This window comes from Sinohyriopsis cumingii, chromosome 1 (genome assembly GCF_028554795.1).
Source record: "Sinohyriopsis cumingii isolate HCF-2022 chromosome 1, ASM2855479v2, whole genome shotgun sequence".
Classification (NCBI taxonomy): domain Eukaryota; kingdom Metazoa; phylum Mollusca; class Bivalvia; order Unionida; family Unionidae; genus Sinohyriopsis; species Sinohyriopsis cumingii.
The window spans coordinates 48907097-48921142 of record NC_142961.1 but is presented as its reverse complement, the minus strand read 5'-3'; the positions used below and the strand labels follow the sequence as shown (position 1 = coordinate 48921142).

Below are 14046 nucleotides of genomic sequence, written 5' to 3'. Positions count from 1 at the left end.
TTAAATCACATTTATGGTAAAACTAAATCACATACAAACACTGACATTAGGTTTTTGATAGCTCATTAAATTACCCAGTAATTATGATAATTCCTCGATCCCTGGAAAGAAGAAACTGTGGACAAAAGGGATCAATTGCTTTGTCAACAAGTTACTTTCGATTTCCATTTAAATGTCGTTGTGTTTTCTGAGAACGAAGGAACCCCGATTCTAAAATTAAAAATAATATCAGCACTAAGAATAACTTATGGGAACATCCGATAAGTAATATATTGTCGGCCTTGAAACAGTAAACGGAAGAATTTGCACAAGTACAAATACCGGGATCATTGCAAGTTTTAAATCTAGAGCAGAAACAGAATGTAAGTTTTCGGGTAGAAAACAATAAACATTCGATTGATGAGAGGAAATATGTGAAAGATTGTATCTGTAAAAAATTTAATTGCTCGTATGCTAGTGTCTACCTGTTTATGAGAAGGACAATGAATTCAAATTAGGTAAGATCAAAACTCTCTCTCTCTCTCTCTCTCTCTCTCTCTCGTAAACACATGAAAAACTTACCTTGTTCAGTGGGCCATTTGAATGAGGTGAAAGTGAAACATCCAAGGTTGCACATGTAGCATTTGTAAAACATTGCTTTGTTACAATATAAAGAATTCTTAAATTGAAACGTCTGTATGTCGGCCTAACTTTTTGTCCTTTTTGTACATCATACATTTTGTTTGAATAATTGCTAAAATTTTCCTAAGTTAATTTCGCATAAGTAAATCTATTATTCCTTATGGTGGCATTAATATAACCAACTAGCCTATCAATCAATCATACGGGTCTGTGTATTCATCAAAGTCAATAAACAAACGCCAATCAATATGACAGTAACTTGTTTTCCTTCTCCGACGGAATTAATAGCGGGCATATTAACAAAGCCCTCACCATGCCCTGTGCTTACAAGTTGAATAAAGAAGATCCTGGAATATGTTCAATCTAATTTTAATATGTCGGTAAGAATAGTGGAAAAGAAATAAAAGATCATAAAATCGTCTGAAAATAAATCAGACAAACCAATATTTAACCACAAGCCTGAAATTTATCAAAACGCAAAAATTTAATTTTCACAATACAGAAAACAACACACATATCTGGTCGCCAAGGGCTTTCTACAGAAAGAATATACCGCTGTTTCTAGCATTTGTTTCTGTTGTTAGCGTTGTGATTTGCGTTTTTAAGAACATACATTTCCTCATTAATTACTTATTCTAGATTACCAAGGAGGTGTAACGTATTTCGCACAATGATATTCTTTTTCACCTTTTTAATTAGAGCGAGAAAGACAAAATTAACCACAAACTGTTTATATCATACAAATAGATTATTTCTATAAAAATAACAGGTTATACGTTATAGGATAAAATTATCAGCCGGGGTGCCTGTGCTGGACCCCGTCTAAAATAAGGTAAAAACGGGCTCAAATTTTCACGCCATAACTACCCTAAATCAATGTTACTGTATTGTCTCGCAGCCACTTAGCAACTACTATAATAAATAAGCAAGAGAGAGAATCTCAGACGTATATTTAAAAAATCAGACAAACAAACAAAATTTAGCCCATGATATGTGCCGTTATTGCTTACGGCTTAATAGTACGGTCACGTGGTACTCATATGTTACCTATAGAAGATGGCTTGCATAACTCATATATTCGTTTTGCTGTAAGCTAATAATACACGATTGGGTGTTAGATTGAGCACAATGGCTAAACATAGGATTTATACCTACACGTAACAAAACCCAGTTCATGAAGTGTAAATATGTCAAGCAAATAACAAAAAATAGGGTTCGTCAATAGATCCAGTATTTCTGAACGTGTCGTGTACATGACAATCATACATTATTCAGCGATTTCTTCGAATCACAAGCACCACGAGAGAGAGAGAGAGAGAGAGAGAGAGAGGTATTGAATGTAGTTCGGTCCAATTGTATCTAATTTATATGCCACCCTCTCTGCTGTTATAGAAGATGGCTTGCATAACTCATAGATTCGGTTTGCTGTAAGCTAATAATACACGATTGGGTGTTAGATTGAGAACAATGGCTAAACATAGGATTTATACCTACATGTAGCACGTTCTTTTATAGTCTAACATGTATGTAGAGATAAATAAATAAATACATATACAAATAAATACATGGAAGAAAACTAAATATATCAGTACAAATGCGATGTTTAAATTGAAATTAAGAACAGGTTTCTTCTGGCAACTCAAACGGAAAATAAATCGAAATTGTTTCTTCTTGAAAGTGATTCCACTTTTATAAGAAGACGCACTGCATGAAATGTGTGCATATGCTACATTCAAAGTTTGTTCTTCGCTTCAGTTAACGATATCTTCCGAAAGAACACATCAGTTTCGTTACGAGCCACCGCTTGTCTGTACTGGTTTAATGTTATTTAATTCATACCAATATTCATGTTTCGCGTGACTGAATTTTGTCTTTAAACTGTGTCCGATACCGGCCATGCTATAATTTTGGATAATCAATTTTTAAATATAAATAACACACTTAACCGTTATCAAATACATTGTTAATGATAAGAGTTTCACTTAGTACATCAATGTATGTGTTTATGAGTGTGTATTTGTGTTGATGATACCCTGGAATATAAGATTTGCAATTTTATTTGCATTCAGTATTCTGTAATGATCAATACGAAACTATTATAGTTTCAATTGTTGCTTTTTGTTTCAGATGATTGTCTCAAAATAGTCGAAAGTAAGATAAGTCTCTTCCTTGTGTCAAATATCCAAGTTTGTAACAAGCTTTCGTTTCATGTACACTGTTCAGAGTTCTCTATTAAAATAAAAAGAGCTCTATATTTCTCACTAAACTGTGATATAAATAATACACTTTTATGATGAATATAATTAATGCCATTAAAAGGAAATGCCATATTAATGTACTTATATGTATAGTAGATTGTTGCCTGTTATAGTCTGTATGATTCCTATTATAACCTAGCTATTAATATTGCACTCGAAATCCGCTAATCTGAACAAAGTTTGAACAACACAAAAGTCGGTTAAATGTATGTACATAATTACACAAGACGCTTTATGTTTATGCATTAATGTTTGTTATGCAGCCAAGTTTGACTTTAACATATATACATGCTGTTATTTACTTAACATCACCTGCATTTGATATATTATGCATATATCAATTTCGTTATTTCTTATTTTCGTTCTTTCCTTGTGTAAGAGTCGCAAACTTATGTCCAGTCTATAACTACGGTAACCTTTGTGGGTACAGATAATAAATTTAAAATAAAACATTTTACATCCTTTTTTCCTTTCCATAAAACAGACAAAGTAATATGATGATATGGATCGTCCCCCATTTTTGTATACTGCATAATCCAAGGAATGTGTGAAACGAAGACAAACTGTAAAATGCGTCAGTAGCAAGATGTTCCATTTGGAATAGGAGATCTTAGCTTTTAGTATGTGAGATATCATTCGAAGAAGGAAAATAAAGGCTAAAACGAAAATTTAAAGGTCTGCAGGAGGTTTAAAAATATCTCAGAATTCACAACCAGAAGAAGTGAAAACAATTTGTGTCATTATCCACATAATGGATGTCAAGCAGGATCCTGAAGAAACTCAAGGAGAAAAGGCTGAAAACACTCAGTCTAAGCTACAGAGTATAGGGTGTAACTCAGACATCAGTGTTATTGTAAAGAGAGATCAGCCTGCATTGGGCCAGGTGAGCTCGCCGTCATCTTACGACATTGCTTCCTCTGTATTCGGCTCTCCTTTACCAGCACCATCATCTTCTATAATGGATGATATCCAGGTCTGTGAAGTGGCTGGGAATGATTTAGAGCACATCAACTTGCATCAACAACTCACAGTATATGACCACAGCTGCCCAACAGAAAAAAATCAGGAAGTAAACAAAACACACATAGACGATGGTGTACCAAAACCGCAACGAAGATTCGAAGACACTGTTCATTTAACGAAGATTTCTGGCGATTCCTTTGGGACAAATGGTGAATCCAAAAATTTAGAAGAGCAAGGTTTCCTAGCAGAAGGTGTTAGCAAAGAAGATGAGAAGATGACATCTGTTGATAATAATACTCACCAACCGAAAGCAAAACACTTGGACACTGACCAGTTGAATGATACTGATTCAGATTCCAGCAACGTCATTGTCGCATGCGGTGGCTTAGAAGAACAACCAAGAAACTCAGCTTCTTCATTAACAAATGTCCAAGTAATGGAAAATCAGGCAGCTGTCTTTAAAATGAGCACGGTAAACGTCTTACATGTAGAAATTAAAAGAAATATGTTAATGCTCAGAATCTCGTACGTGATTTCGAAATTAAGGAAGAATTAAAACAACTCTGAAGTAATTTTCAGAACAAGTCTATTATTAATCTGTCAACAAACATATATTCTATTATTATATACTAACTATAGATACAGTCTGATACACCTATTTACGCATTGCATTCCGTTATATAAAGTAATCATATTTCTCATGTATATGCATAACTTATTCTCATCCAGTACCAATATTATTTTGAAAGTTTGTTCTCTTACCTTTCGTTTATGTAGCAAGTGCAAAATGCACAGTAAGAACATCCCATGATGGTACTTCCGTAAATAACATGAAACCAATTTCTTACGTGAGACAATCGTTTGCATTTTCTATATAGAAGGTGACAAGTGATGAAAAACAAATCCACGAGCTTTTAGAGACAGGTAGACAACATCTTTCAAGTGGAAACAGGGATCTTGCAGGGGAGCTTGTAACTAGTGCTTACAATGCCCTAGAAAATATGGCTGGCAATGTAGAAGATAACGTCGTAGCAGAGGGGTATGACACATGCTCTGATCTATTTGTTTGCGTAAGTATTAATCAGTCTCACCTTGTTTTGAACAAAAATCTACAATAGTATCACATGTTCAGCACCTTTTCAGTACCATTGGGAATAATGAGCCGGTGTACCTTAATTGTTCTCTTTATAACTTAATGCAATAAAAACTGTAAGATGCATTATTACATTTTTATATCTTTTTCTGTTCTGTGGCGGTTGGGAGGGGTCAGATCAAACTAACCAAGACCCGATGCTGCTTTTCATGAGATTATTAGCTGTACATTTTCTGCAAATAGAACTTTGTTATCTGTCAGCAAATGTTATATTCAAGCATGACAGGTATACGTATACACCGATTGTTTTCGCATAGCAAAGGCGATTCATCCAGGGAACTCCAACCGCCTTGGTGGCCTAGTGGTTAGAGCGTGCGCCTTGGATGCGGGATGTCGTGGGTTCCATCACTGGCTAAGTCATACTAAAGACTTGAAAAAAATGGTACTAACAGCTGCCTCGCTTGGCGCTCAGCATTAAGAGGTTAGTATTAGGACTGGTCGGCCTGGTATCAGGATAATGTGACTGGGTGGGACATCATGCTAAATGTCTGCGTCATGATGCTACATGTCTGCGTCATGATGCCACAGTGCTAGACGTCACTATAAACTAAAAAATGCAGACACCGTAGCAATATGACTGAAAAATTGTAAAAGCGATGTGCTTTCTATACTGAAATTATATATTATCAACAGGTCTCTTAGAAAATTTTTAAACTTGCGGCGATTGATTAATGCTGTTTGTCCCGAAATATGTTTTCGCTTGTTATGTGCATTCCTATATTAATGTAAAGTTAAAAATAAACCAGCGTCTTCACCGTATACACTTATTTTGTTTATAGGTATGTTTAAATATTATTTTCTTCTGTTCAGATTATTTTTTTATGTTCAGATGTTGCAGAATTAAGATAAATGATCCATACATTAAATAAATAAGAGACTTTCGCAACAACGTATTTTCCTGCACGACGGTTGCGTCTTTTGAAGCACCGCTATTATATTTTCGTAATCTATGTATCAGTATAATACAGTACCTCCTTTTATTTTATTACGTACAAGAAGTCCCAGAAGTCTGGGGAATGCATATGAGACCAATCTTTCATATTCATCTCCGGCCGCAGGCTAAGATTTTGACTTCAGCTTACCAGGGACTAAATCATTCTAACACTGCTATTGTGTGGTAAATAAAGCGGATGACATTGGGACACTATTTAACGTATTTAATGATAGAGAATATGGAACTCTTTGGGAAACTGAAATGAAAGATGAGTCAGAATAAAAAAATGGTGCACTTTTGTCTTACTGGTGTTCAAAATTTCGATCTCATTTAAGAGAGTATCGCCTTATAATACCCGTTAAATGAAACCACTAGCAACAATGCGTCTTACGGAATATTTTCGAGCTGTGCCAGTCAAGTGGGATGCTAAATCGTTCCTATCTTTCACCCTCCCTGGCAACAATAGGATAGAAGAAGAAATACGTTCCCTAATATGTGTAAATTAATAATATTTAAGAAATAAAGCGATTTCTCTTGAGTTCGTATTAACATGCACCAATCTTCAGACATAACGAAAGTACTTGCTTTATTGGACCATTTTTCAACTCATTATGAAATTATTTTCAGCTTGGGAGAATAGGTGCTGCAGTAAGAAGTTTTTATCGAGGTACGTTGCTATTTACAGTAGTTTATTACATAGGTATGCTTTGCAACAGAAAATAAGAGCAAACAATTATTACAAAGTTTAAAGGAATTTTGTATGTTAAAAACTCTTTCGTTATTAAATTGTCGAAAAGTCAGGGACGTAATTTAGATGATACGGTATATATTTGCTGATAAGTCAGAACTCACTGCAAACAGTATAGACACAGATCTGCCGTCCCAATATCCTCCCTAAGATCCGGGTCTATGCTGCTTGTTTGGACTCATCAGTATTACAAACAACAGCGAGTCTGTTCAGCCGATGCATTATGCAAAGACATATTGATGTCTGTTGTTTGAAGTTGGATCGGACTTATATGTCTGTATATACGGTAATATCACTGTATAACTCTAACGACATTAACGGCTTTCCGTTAACTTTATATCGATTTAAAGTACTCTGACCGTGACTATTTCGCTAAATAGAATTATAATATTACTAGTTTATGCATAATTTTGCGAGCTCTTGAGTATATTGGAAAATATATCGTTATGTTACTTGAATTCACCATACATAATTCATTTAGACTTTTAAAATCAAAATACACTTTGGAATATATTCTTGGTATAATATCTTGACTTTTATGTCTTACGCTTTTGGTTGACATGTAGATTTAAAAAAAGTTTTAATGTTTGTGAAATATGACAGATACAAAAATTATATTTTACTTACATGATCAGGTGTGGAATATCAGACAGACTGGGAGATAAATGGTCACATCTTTAAAGCCGCCGGATTGTGGGCTTTAATGTTTGGAATGTATATACCTTTCCGTGAACGAGTAAGTAGAGATATGCATCTTATTTTATACTGTTTTGAGGATTTTCCTAATTCTGACAAACCATTTCAATCGTGCACTAATATGGCTAATCTGAGAATAAGCAGCTTCCAAAATATATTTGCATTATTTTCGCAACATTTTCTATAAAATTAATGGACTTCAAGTAATTATCCTACTTTAATTTCTTCCCATCATTTGTAATTTGGACTGAGATGTTACATACAATTAAATGTTTAAAATCATCTAACATATGAGCCCGTCTCTTTACCTGCTAAGCTTCCTCTGCTCTCGTGAAATTCAACAAATTGATTGTTTGGCAGAGTATAACAACATGTAACGATGATGAGACCTTAACATTTGTTCACACTTTCAAGGATTCACATTGTTCTTATTTGTGTGAGTTGCATATTTTTTCCAACACCGTAGACCCGATCTATTTTAGCACAATGCTCCGGCAGATCTGAGTCTGTTCAGCTTACATGAAACCAAAATCAGAACGAATAGTAGACTTTGATATGACGACGCGTTGTGCGATGTCCCATGTGTGGATACTCTAATCGCAATTGAATTTTCTTGATAACTTAAATTCTTAAATTACGGTGAATAGGTTTCATTTCAATGACGTTTGAAAAGTTGTAGAAGAATGAATAGTTTTACTGCTAAATGAATGATGATTTTAACGAGCATTATTTTGGTGTATTTTATTGTCAGGAGCTGGAACTGCTTCTACAAGAACTCGAAACTATTTCGGAGAATCTTGAGAACAAAAAGATTTGGGAAAGATGCTTGGCTGTTTCCAGTGATCTATTCAGATACTACCAATTTTCTGGTCGCAATCCGCTCTGGAGTAGAGATTGTATCAGTGTCGGTATGAAAAGATCGGCCCTTCGCATGGCCGTGTGTACGTATGAAATGGTAAGACGATATTTCGTTTAATGCTACATTAAAATTATTAAATATGTATCAGTTACTATGGGTAACTCTTTTAATACCCCAGGGAAGAGATAGATGAGATTGACTTGGAGTTTGTTATATCAATAAAGTTCAATGCACAGTTATATAGCTATAATTATATGTATAATTATGCTCTCAAACGCATAACGTGTCATATTAGTTTGTATCACGGCATGAAATCATGCATATACGTATAAACGTATCATATTAGTTTGTATCACGGCATGAAATCATGCATATGCGTACACAGCACACGATAGGCTATACATGGCGGTAAATTTAATGGTGGAGGAAGAACCCGGGAAAACCCCGGAAAGAACAATCGACCCACGAGAAGCTACTGACAAGCTTTCTCACATACCCACATTGGCTGAGACTCGAACCCACGCAGACAGAGGTGAGATGGCAGTGATCCGTAACGGAGAGCGCTTTAGCCCACCCGGCCACTCGGGGCACCCTTGTGGGTTATGATGCATCTACTGTATGTACTCGGTTGTAAATAATATGACACGTCAGATTTATTTATTCAGTAGTAAATATTATACCATGTCAGATGTATGTACTCAGAATTAAATAGTACACTACGTCAGATGTGTGTAATAAGAAATACACATTTAACCACGTCAGATGTTTGTACTCAGTATTAAATACTATACCACGCCAGATGTATGTACTTAGTAGTAAATATTATACCATATCAGATGTATGTACTCAGTAGTAAATAGTATATGATGTCAGATGCATGTACTCAGTAGTAAATAGTATATGATGTCAGATGTATGTACTCAGTAGTAAATAGTATATGATGTCAGATGTATGTACTCAGTAGTAAATAGTATATGATGTCAGATGTATGTACTCAGTAGTAAATAGTATATGATGTCAGATGTATGTACTCAGTAGTAAATAGTATATGATGTCAGATGTATGTACTCAGTAGTAAATAGTATATGATGTCAGATGTATGTACTCAGTAGAACATATTATACCATATCAGATGTATGTACTCAGTAGTAAATAGTATACCATGTTAGATGTATGTACTCAGTAGTAAATAGTATATCATGTCAGATGTATGTACCCAGTAGCAAATACTGTCTCATGCCAGACGTATGTACTCAGTAGTAAATACTATACCATGTCGGATCTATGTACCCAGTAGTAAATACTGTCTCATGCCAGACGTATGTACCCAGTAGTAAATACTATACCATGTCAGATGTATGTACCCAGTAGTAAACACTGTCTCATGCCAGATGTATGAACTCAGTAGTAAATAGTATATCATGTCATATGTATATACTCAGTAGTTAATAGTACACCATGTCAGATGTATGTACTCAATAGTATATAGTATACTACGTCAGATGTGTGTAATACTTAATACATATTTAACCACGTCAGATGTTTGTACTCAGTATTAAATACTATACCACGCCAGATGTATGTAGTAAATAGTATACCATGTCAGATGTATGTACTCAGTAGTAATATTATACCATGTCAGATGTATGTGCTCAGTAGTAAATAGTATATGATGTCAGATGCATGTACTCAATAGTAAATGCTATACCATGTCAGACGTATGTACTCAATAGTAAATACTTTATCATGTAAGATGTATGTACTCAGTAGTAAATAGGATATCATATCAGATGCATGTACTCAGTAGTTAATAGTATATCATGTCAGATGCATGTACTCAATAGTAAATACCGTACCATGTCAGATGTATGTACCCAGTAGTAAATACTGTCTCGTGCCAGATGTATATACTCAGTAGTAAATAGTATATCATGTCATATGTATGTACTCAGTAGTTAATAGTACATCATGTCAGATGTATGTACTCAATAGTAAATAGTATAACATGTCAGCTGCATGTACTCAGTAGTAAATAGTGGACCACGTTGAATGCTTGCACCCAGTGGTAGATAGTATGTTACCGCAGATGTATGTACCCATTAGTTAACAGCATTATACACAATTACATGTCCTATAATCAAAATTATATGTAATTTCCTTATGATATTATAGGGACGAATATCAAAACTTTATTTAATAAAAGCTTCATAAAAGAGAAAGACTACCCACCCTCTTCAAATAATCTGCAATTGATGTACAGTTTGATGTGTCTTTGATCTCATTTATTAATAAATTTACATGGAAAATGGGCAAACTAATTAATTAACAAACTTAATATCACGCTGACATATATATTCTTTAATACAAGATTCTGGGAATTATCGAATTTGAATTCTTAAGAATTTATGACAAACTTGATTTGTTTTGTGATTAGATATTAATGTAAATGCAGAATTGATACTATAAGATGATGTGAATGAAAAGTAACATATTGTAGACAATATTAATAGACTAGCATATGGATGTAGATATTTGCTAATTACAAGCAATATAAATTTAAGTGTATTGATTAACGTACATTGGATGATTAATTCGTCTAACATGTGTTTATGACTAGTCAACAGGTCCAAGATATTGCTGAAATTGTTACATAAATATAATTGAATTCCATGTCATTTTTCAGAGGGATTTCCAAGCTGCTATTACGAATTGCAAAGTCGGTATGTACTTATATATACATGAAAGTATGCATGTCTGTCTGTGTGGATAGACGATAGAATAGTGCAAGTCCTAATTAACAAGTTATACCTTTTAGGGTATATGTATGTATCCCGAATAGCGTATAAACAAGAATACATTTACTATATATATATATATATATATATATATATATATATATATATATATATATATATATATATATATATATATATATGCTTTGTATGTCCATTTTGATTGTATTGTTGCATTGGTACACTTTCTAATAAAATTTTTAAAACATAACTATCATCTACAAATACATTACCTTTGTATATTGTATTTTAGTTCTGGAGGAACTAAGTGACTATGATTGCTTCTCTGCTCTACACCTGTGGACCTTGTCCTTGAAGGAAATGAAGAAATACGATACTGCGCTGAAAAAAGCGGAAAGTGCTTTGGGCTGTTGCAAAGTGAGAATTGTTTATTTATGTCGATCATTCTTGCGAAAGAACATATTATTTAGTTCAAGAGACCTTGAGCTGATTGTTTTTGTTAAAGAAATTAATTTCCTAAGCTATATCCTAACAAAAGATCCTCAAACCTGTACAGTCGCAGTCGATACAAATTATACTATAGAATGCCAAATAAGTTTGAATATTGTAAGAATTTTAAAAAAAAATCAAATTCTAGAACTTTTTGACGACCTGCGTTTTTCTCTTATTATGTAGATGTGTTTTCGTCAGTAATATATATATATATATATATATATATATATATATATATATATATATATATATATATATATATATATATATATATATATATATATATATATATATATATATATAATGCCATAATGTTAAGACGTTTCGTGTTGCATGTAGTATCTCAAAATGAACACACCTTAGTAAACATCCTCTGTAGTGATAGATAACTACAATTTTATGATAATAACTCACATAACATGAAGAAGTTGTTCGTAAAATAGGAGGGAATTAAAAGTAGATACTAAAGGTTACAAACATGCTCTGCGTGTCGCACCTGCCAAGCACGCATTATTAAGTTAATCATGATAATTTCATTTTACTAAAGTAAAATAGTAAAATAAATGTCCATTACTTTCACTGCATGTTCCTGGAATCAGGGAATAAAAGGCATAGTTAGGAAACGAAAGCTGAACCAGATTGGGATGTTCACTTATTTGTGTACGGTAGCAAACAATATGGCGTACACGGGGATGTATTTGCAAAAACAAGAGTAGAATACATCTCAATATTTACAAGATGGAAAGTTTTAAAAGTTCTGCATTCTACTGTTGATGTGATATCATGTCTCAACTCGTACACCAGCGTACTGCAGTAATGCCAAATTTGAACTTGAAACAAATGTTCCCACTCAAATCAAACGACACCATTTAAAGCGCATATTTTTTTATATATATTTTCTTCCAGTCTACAGAAGACAGACATAAAGTACAAGATCTCATAAGTGACTTGCAAAACAAACTTGATCAACAAGAGGAAAATAAGGAGAATGATTCGTCTGAATGGTTGATTGGTACGAATGTTGGCCAAGACGTACAGGTACAAAAATTTAAATGTATAACCAACTTTAAATTACGATTTTTGTTGTAGCAATGTATATGTTATTACAATAGTAAACACTAGTTAAGTAGATAAAAATAAATGTAATTTAAAAATATAACTTGGATTAATAAATTATTTAAAGTTTCATAAAGGTAATTTTCTAAGATGCCATGATGTTAAGAGTAATACTTGACATGTATTTTGTTTATTCGTAATTATTCGAACAATATTGTAAATACTTTATAGATGTTATGGGATTTCTCAAATTTGCACTATGGCAGGCACGTGCAGCCTAGACCTACTATCTGATTTTATCAATTTAGGTTTACGTCACACGGGTACATTTAAAAATCGCTATTCGGCTCGCGGTTTGGAGGAAGCTGCATATACCCGCATTGTGGTGTACAATAAAATATATTTGTTGACATGCTACATGTGTTAATAAGCTTTGATTACATTTTGCAGATAGTATTAGCATAAGAAATAATTGTACCATTGAGTATGTCTGTATCATTTCAAATTTGTTGTAATACGTTATATCTAGGTTTTATTATTAATTGCTTGCATATGGTAAGTTCAACAACACGTGCTCTCAAGATGAAGACGCAATTGACAGCGACCGAACATTTCTGAAAGGTCAGATGACTTTCTTTATATACTTAAAAGACGTCAGCTGAGTTGTAATCAACACTGAAAGTACATCCTACGCACGAGAAAACTTACATACGGTACATAACATCTTTAATTATAGCAAAAGGAAACAAACGTATATTATCTGACTTGTGCTAAAAGGATATCGTCAAAACATGCACTGACGGCAATATTCATAAGTATATCATTTGAAGAAAGAGTTGATTTAATTGCATCTGGGTTGATTGCATTATATGCATTTATTCGAAATTTCAAGATGTGTCTATACTGGCCAATTTGAAAGTTGTGGGTTATACTACTGTTTTTATTCTTTTTTAATGCTTAGGAAAAACAAAGAGCTGAGGATGCAAAAAGTACACATCTGAGGAGACCCAAGAGACACAGGCGTGCGTATTTTATAATTGCATTTTCATTACAAATTATTCTGAATATTTGTTCCTTCGGCAGGTATTTTTCGGTGCTTCATTTGAATACATGTGCAGCATCCAGGTTGAATGGACATAGATTTAGCCTCTAAGTAATACATACCCACATACATTTCTAGAGTTTGTCCTGAAGGTAACAATGGTGATGAACCGAAGGAGAAATCTTGAAAATTAAAGCGAATTAGAAAAATCATGTAAATTTCTAAATCACTAAAAACTTACCAGGAAACCTTCATGTTAGGTACATATACTCGACTTTACATTTTGAGATGCATACCATGTTCTACACGAGTCGCTGTCACGTGCGTAGAGTTGCGTGGCAATTTATTTGTAAGCGCCTGGATATTTTTTATTCGAGAGGCATAAGACTGTAAGCCTGGAACCGACAGACAGACACTTTTAAGTCCATTTAAAAGCCAATATACTTAATAGTGCAAATATTTTATATGATG

The 14046-nt window shown here is 33.7% G+C and overlaps 1 protein-coding gene across 2 annotated transcripts in view; it reads left to right on the top strand.

The window, feature by feature from the left end:
* Positions 1-329: 329 nt before the first annotated feature.
* Positions 330-14046, top strand: part of LOC149806833 (3'-5' exoribonuclease HELZ2-like) — a 32920-nt gene continuing 19203 nt past the window's right edge. The window contains exons 1-11 of one of the 2 annotated variants that reach the window (XM_089958254.1): positions 330-497; positions 2749-2772; positions 3364-4314; positions 4721-4912; positions 6557-6596; positions 7313-7413; positions 8125-8328; positions 10916-10952; positions 11278-11402; positions 12384-12515; positions 13495-13555. In XM_089958254.1, coding sequence (XP_089814380.1) covers positions 3631-4314; positions 4721-4912; positions 6557-6596; positions 7313-7413; positions 8125-8328; positions 10916-10952; positions 11278-11402; positions 12384-12515; positions 13495-13555 — 1576 coding nt within the window. In that variant the 5' untranslated portion in view covers positions 330-497; positions 2749-2772; positions 3364-3630. The remainder of the gene's footprint in view (positions 498-2748; positions 2773-3363; positions 4315-4720; positions 4913-6556; positions 6597-7312; positions 7414-8124; positions 8329-10915; positions 10953-11277; positions 11403-12383; positions 12516-13494; positions 13556-14046) is intronic. The other variant, XM_089958260.1, reaches the window with a different exon arrangement.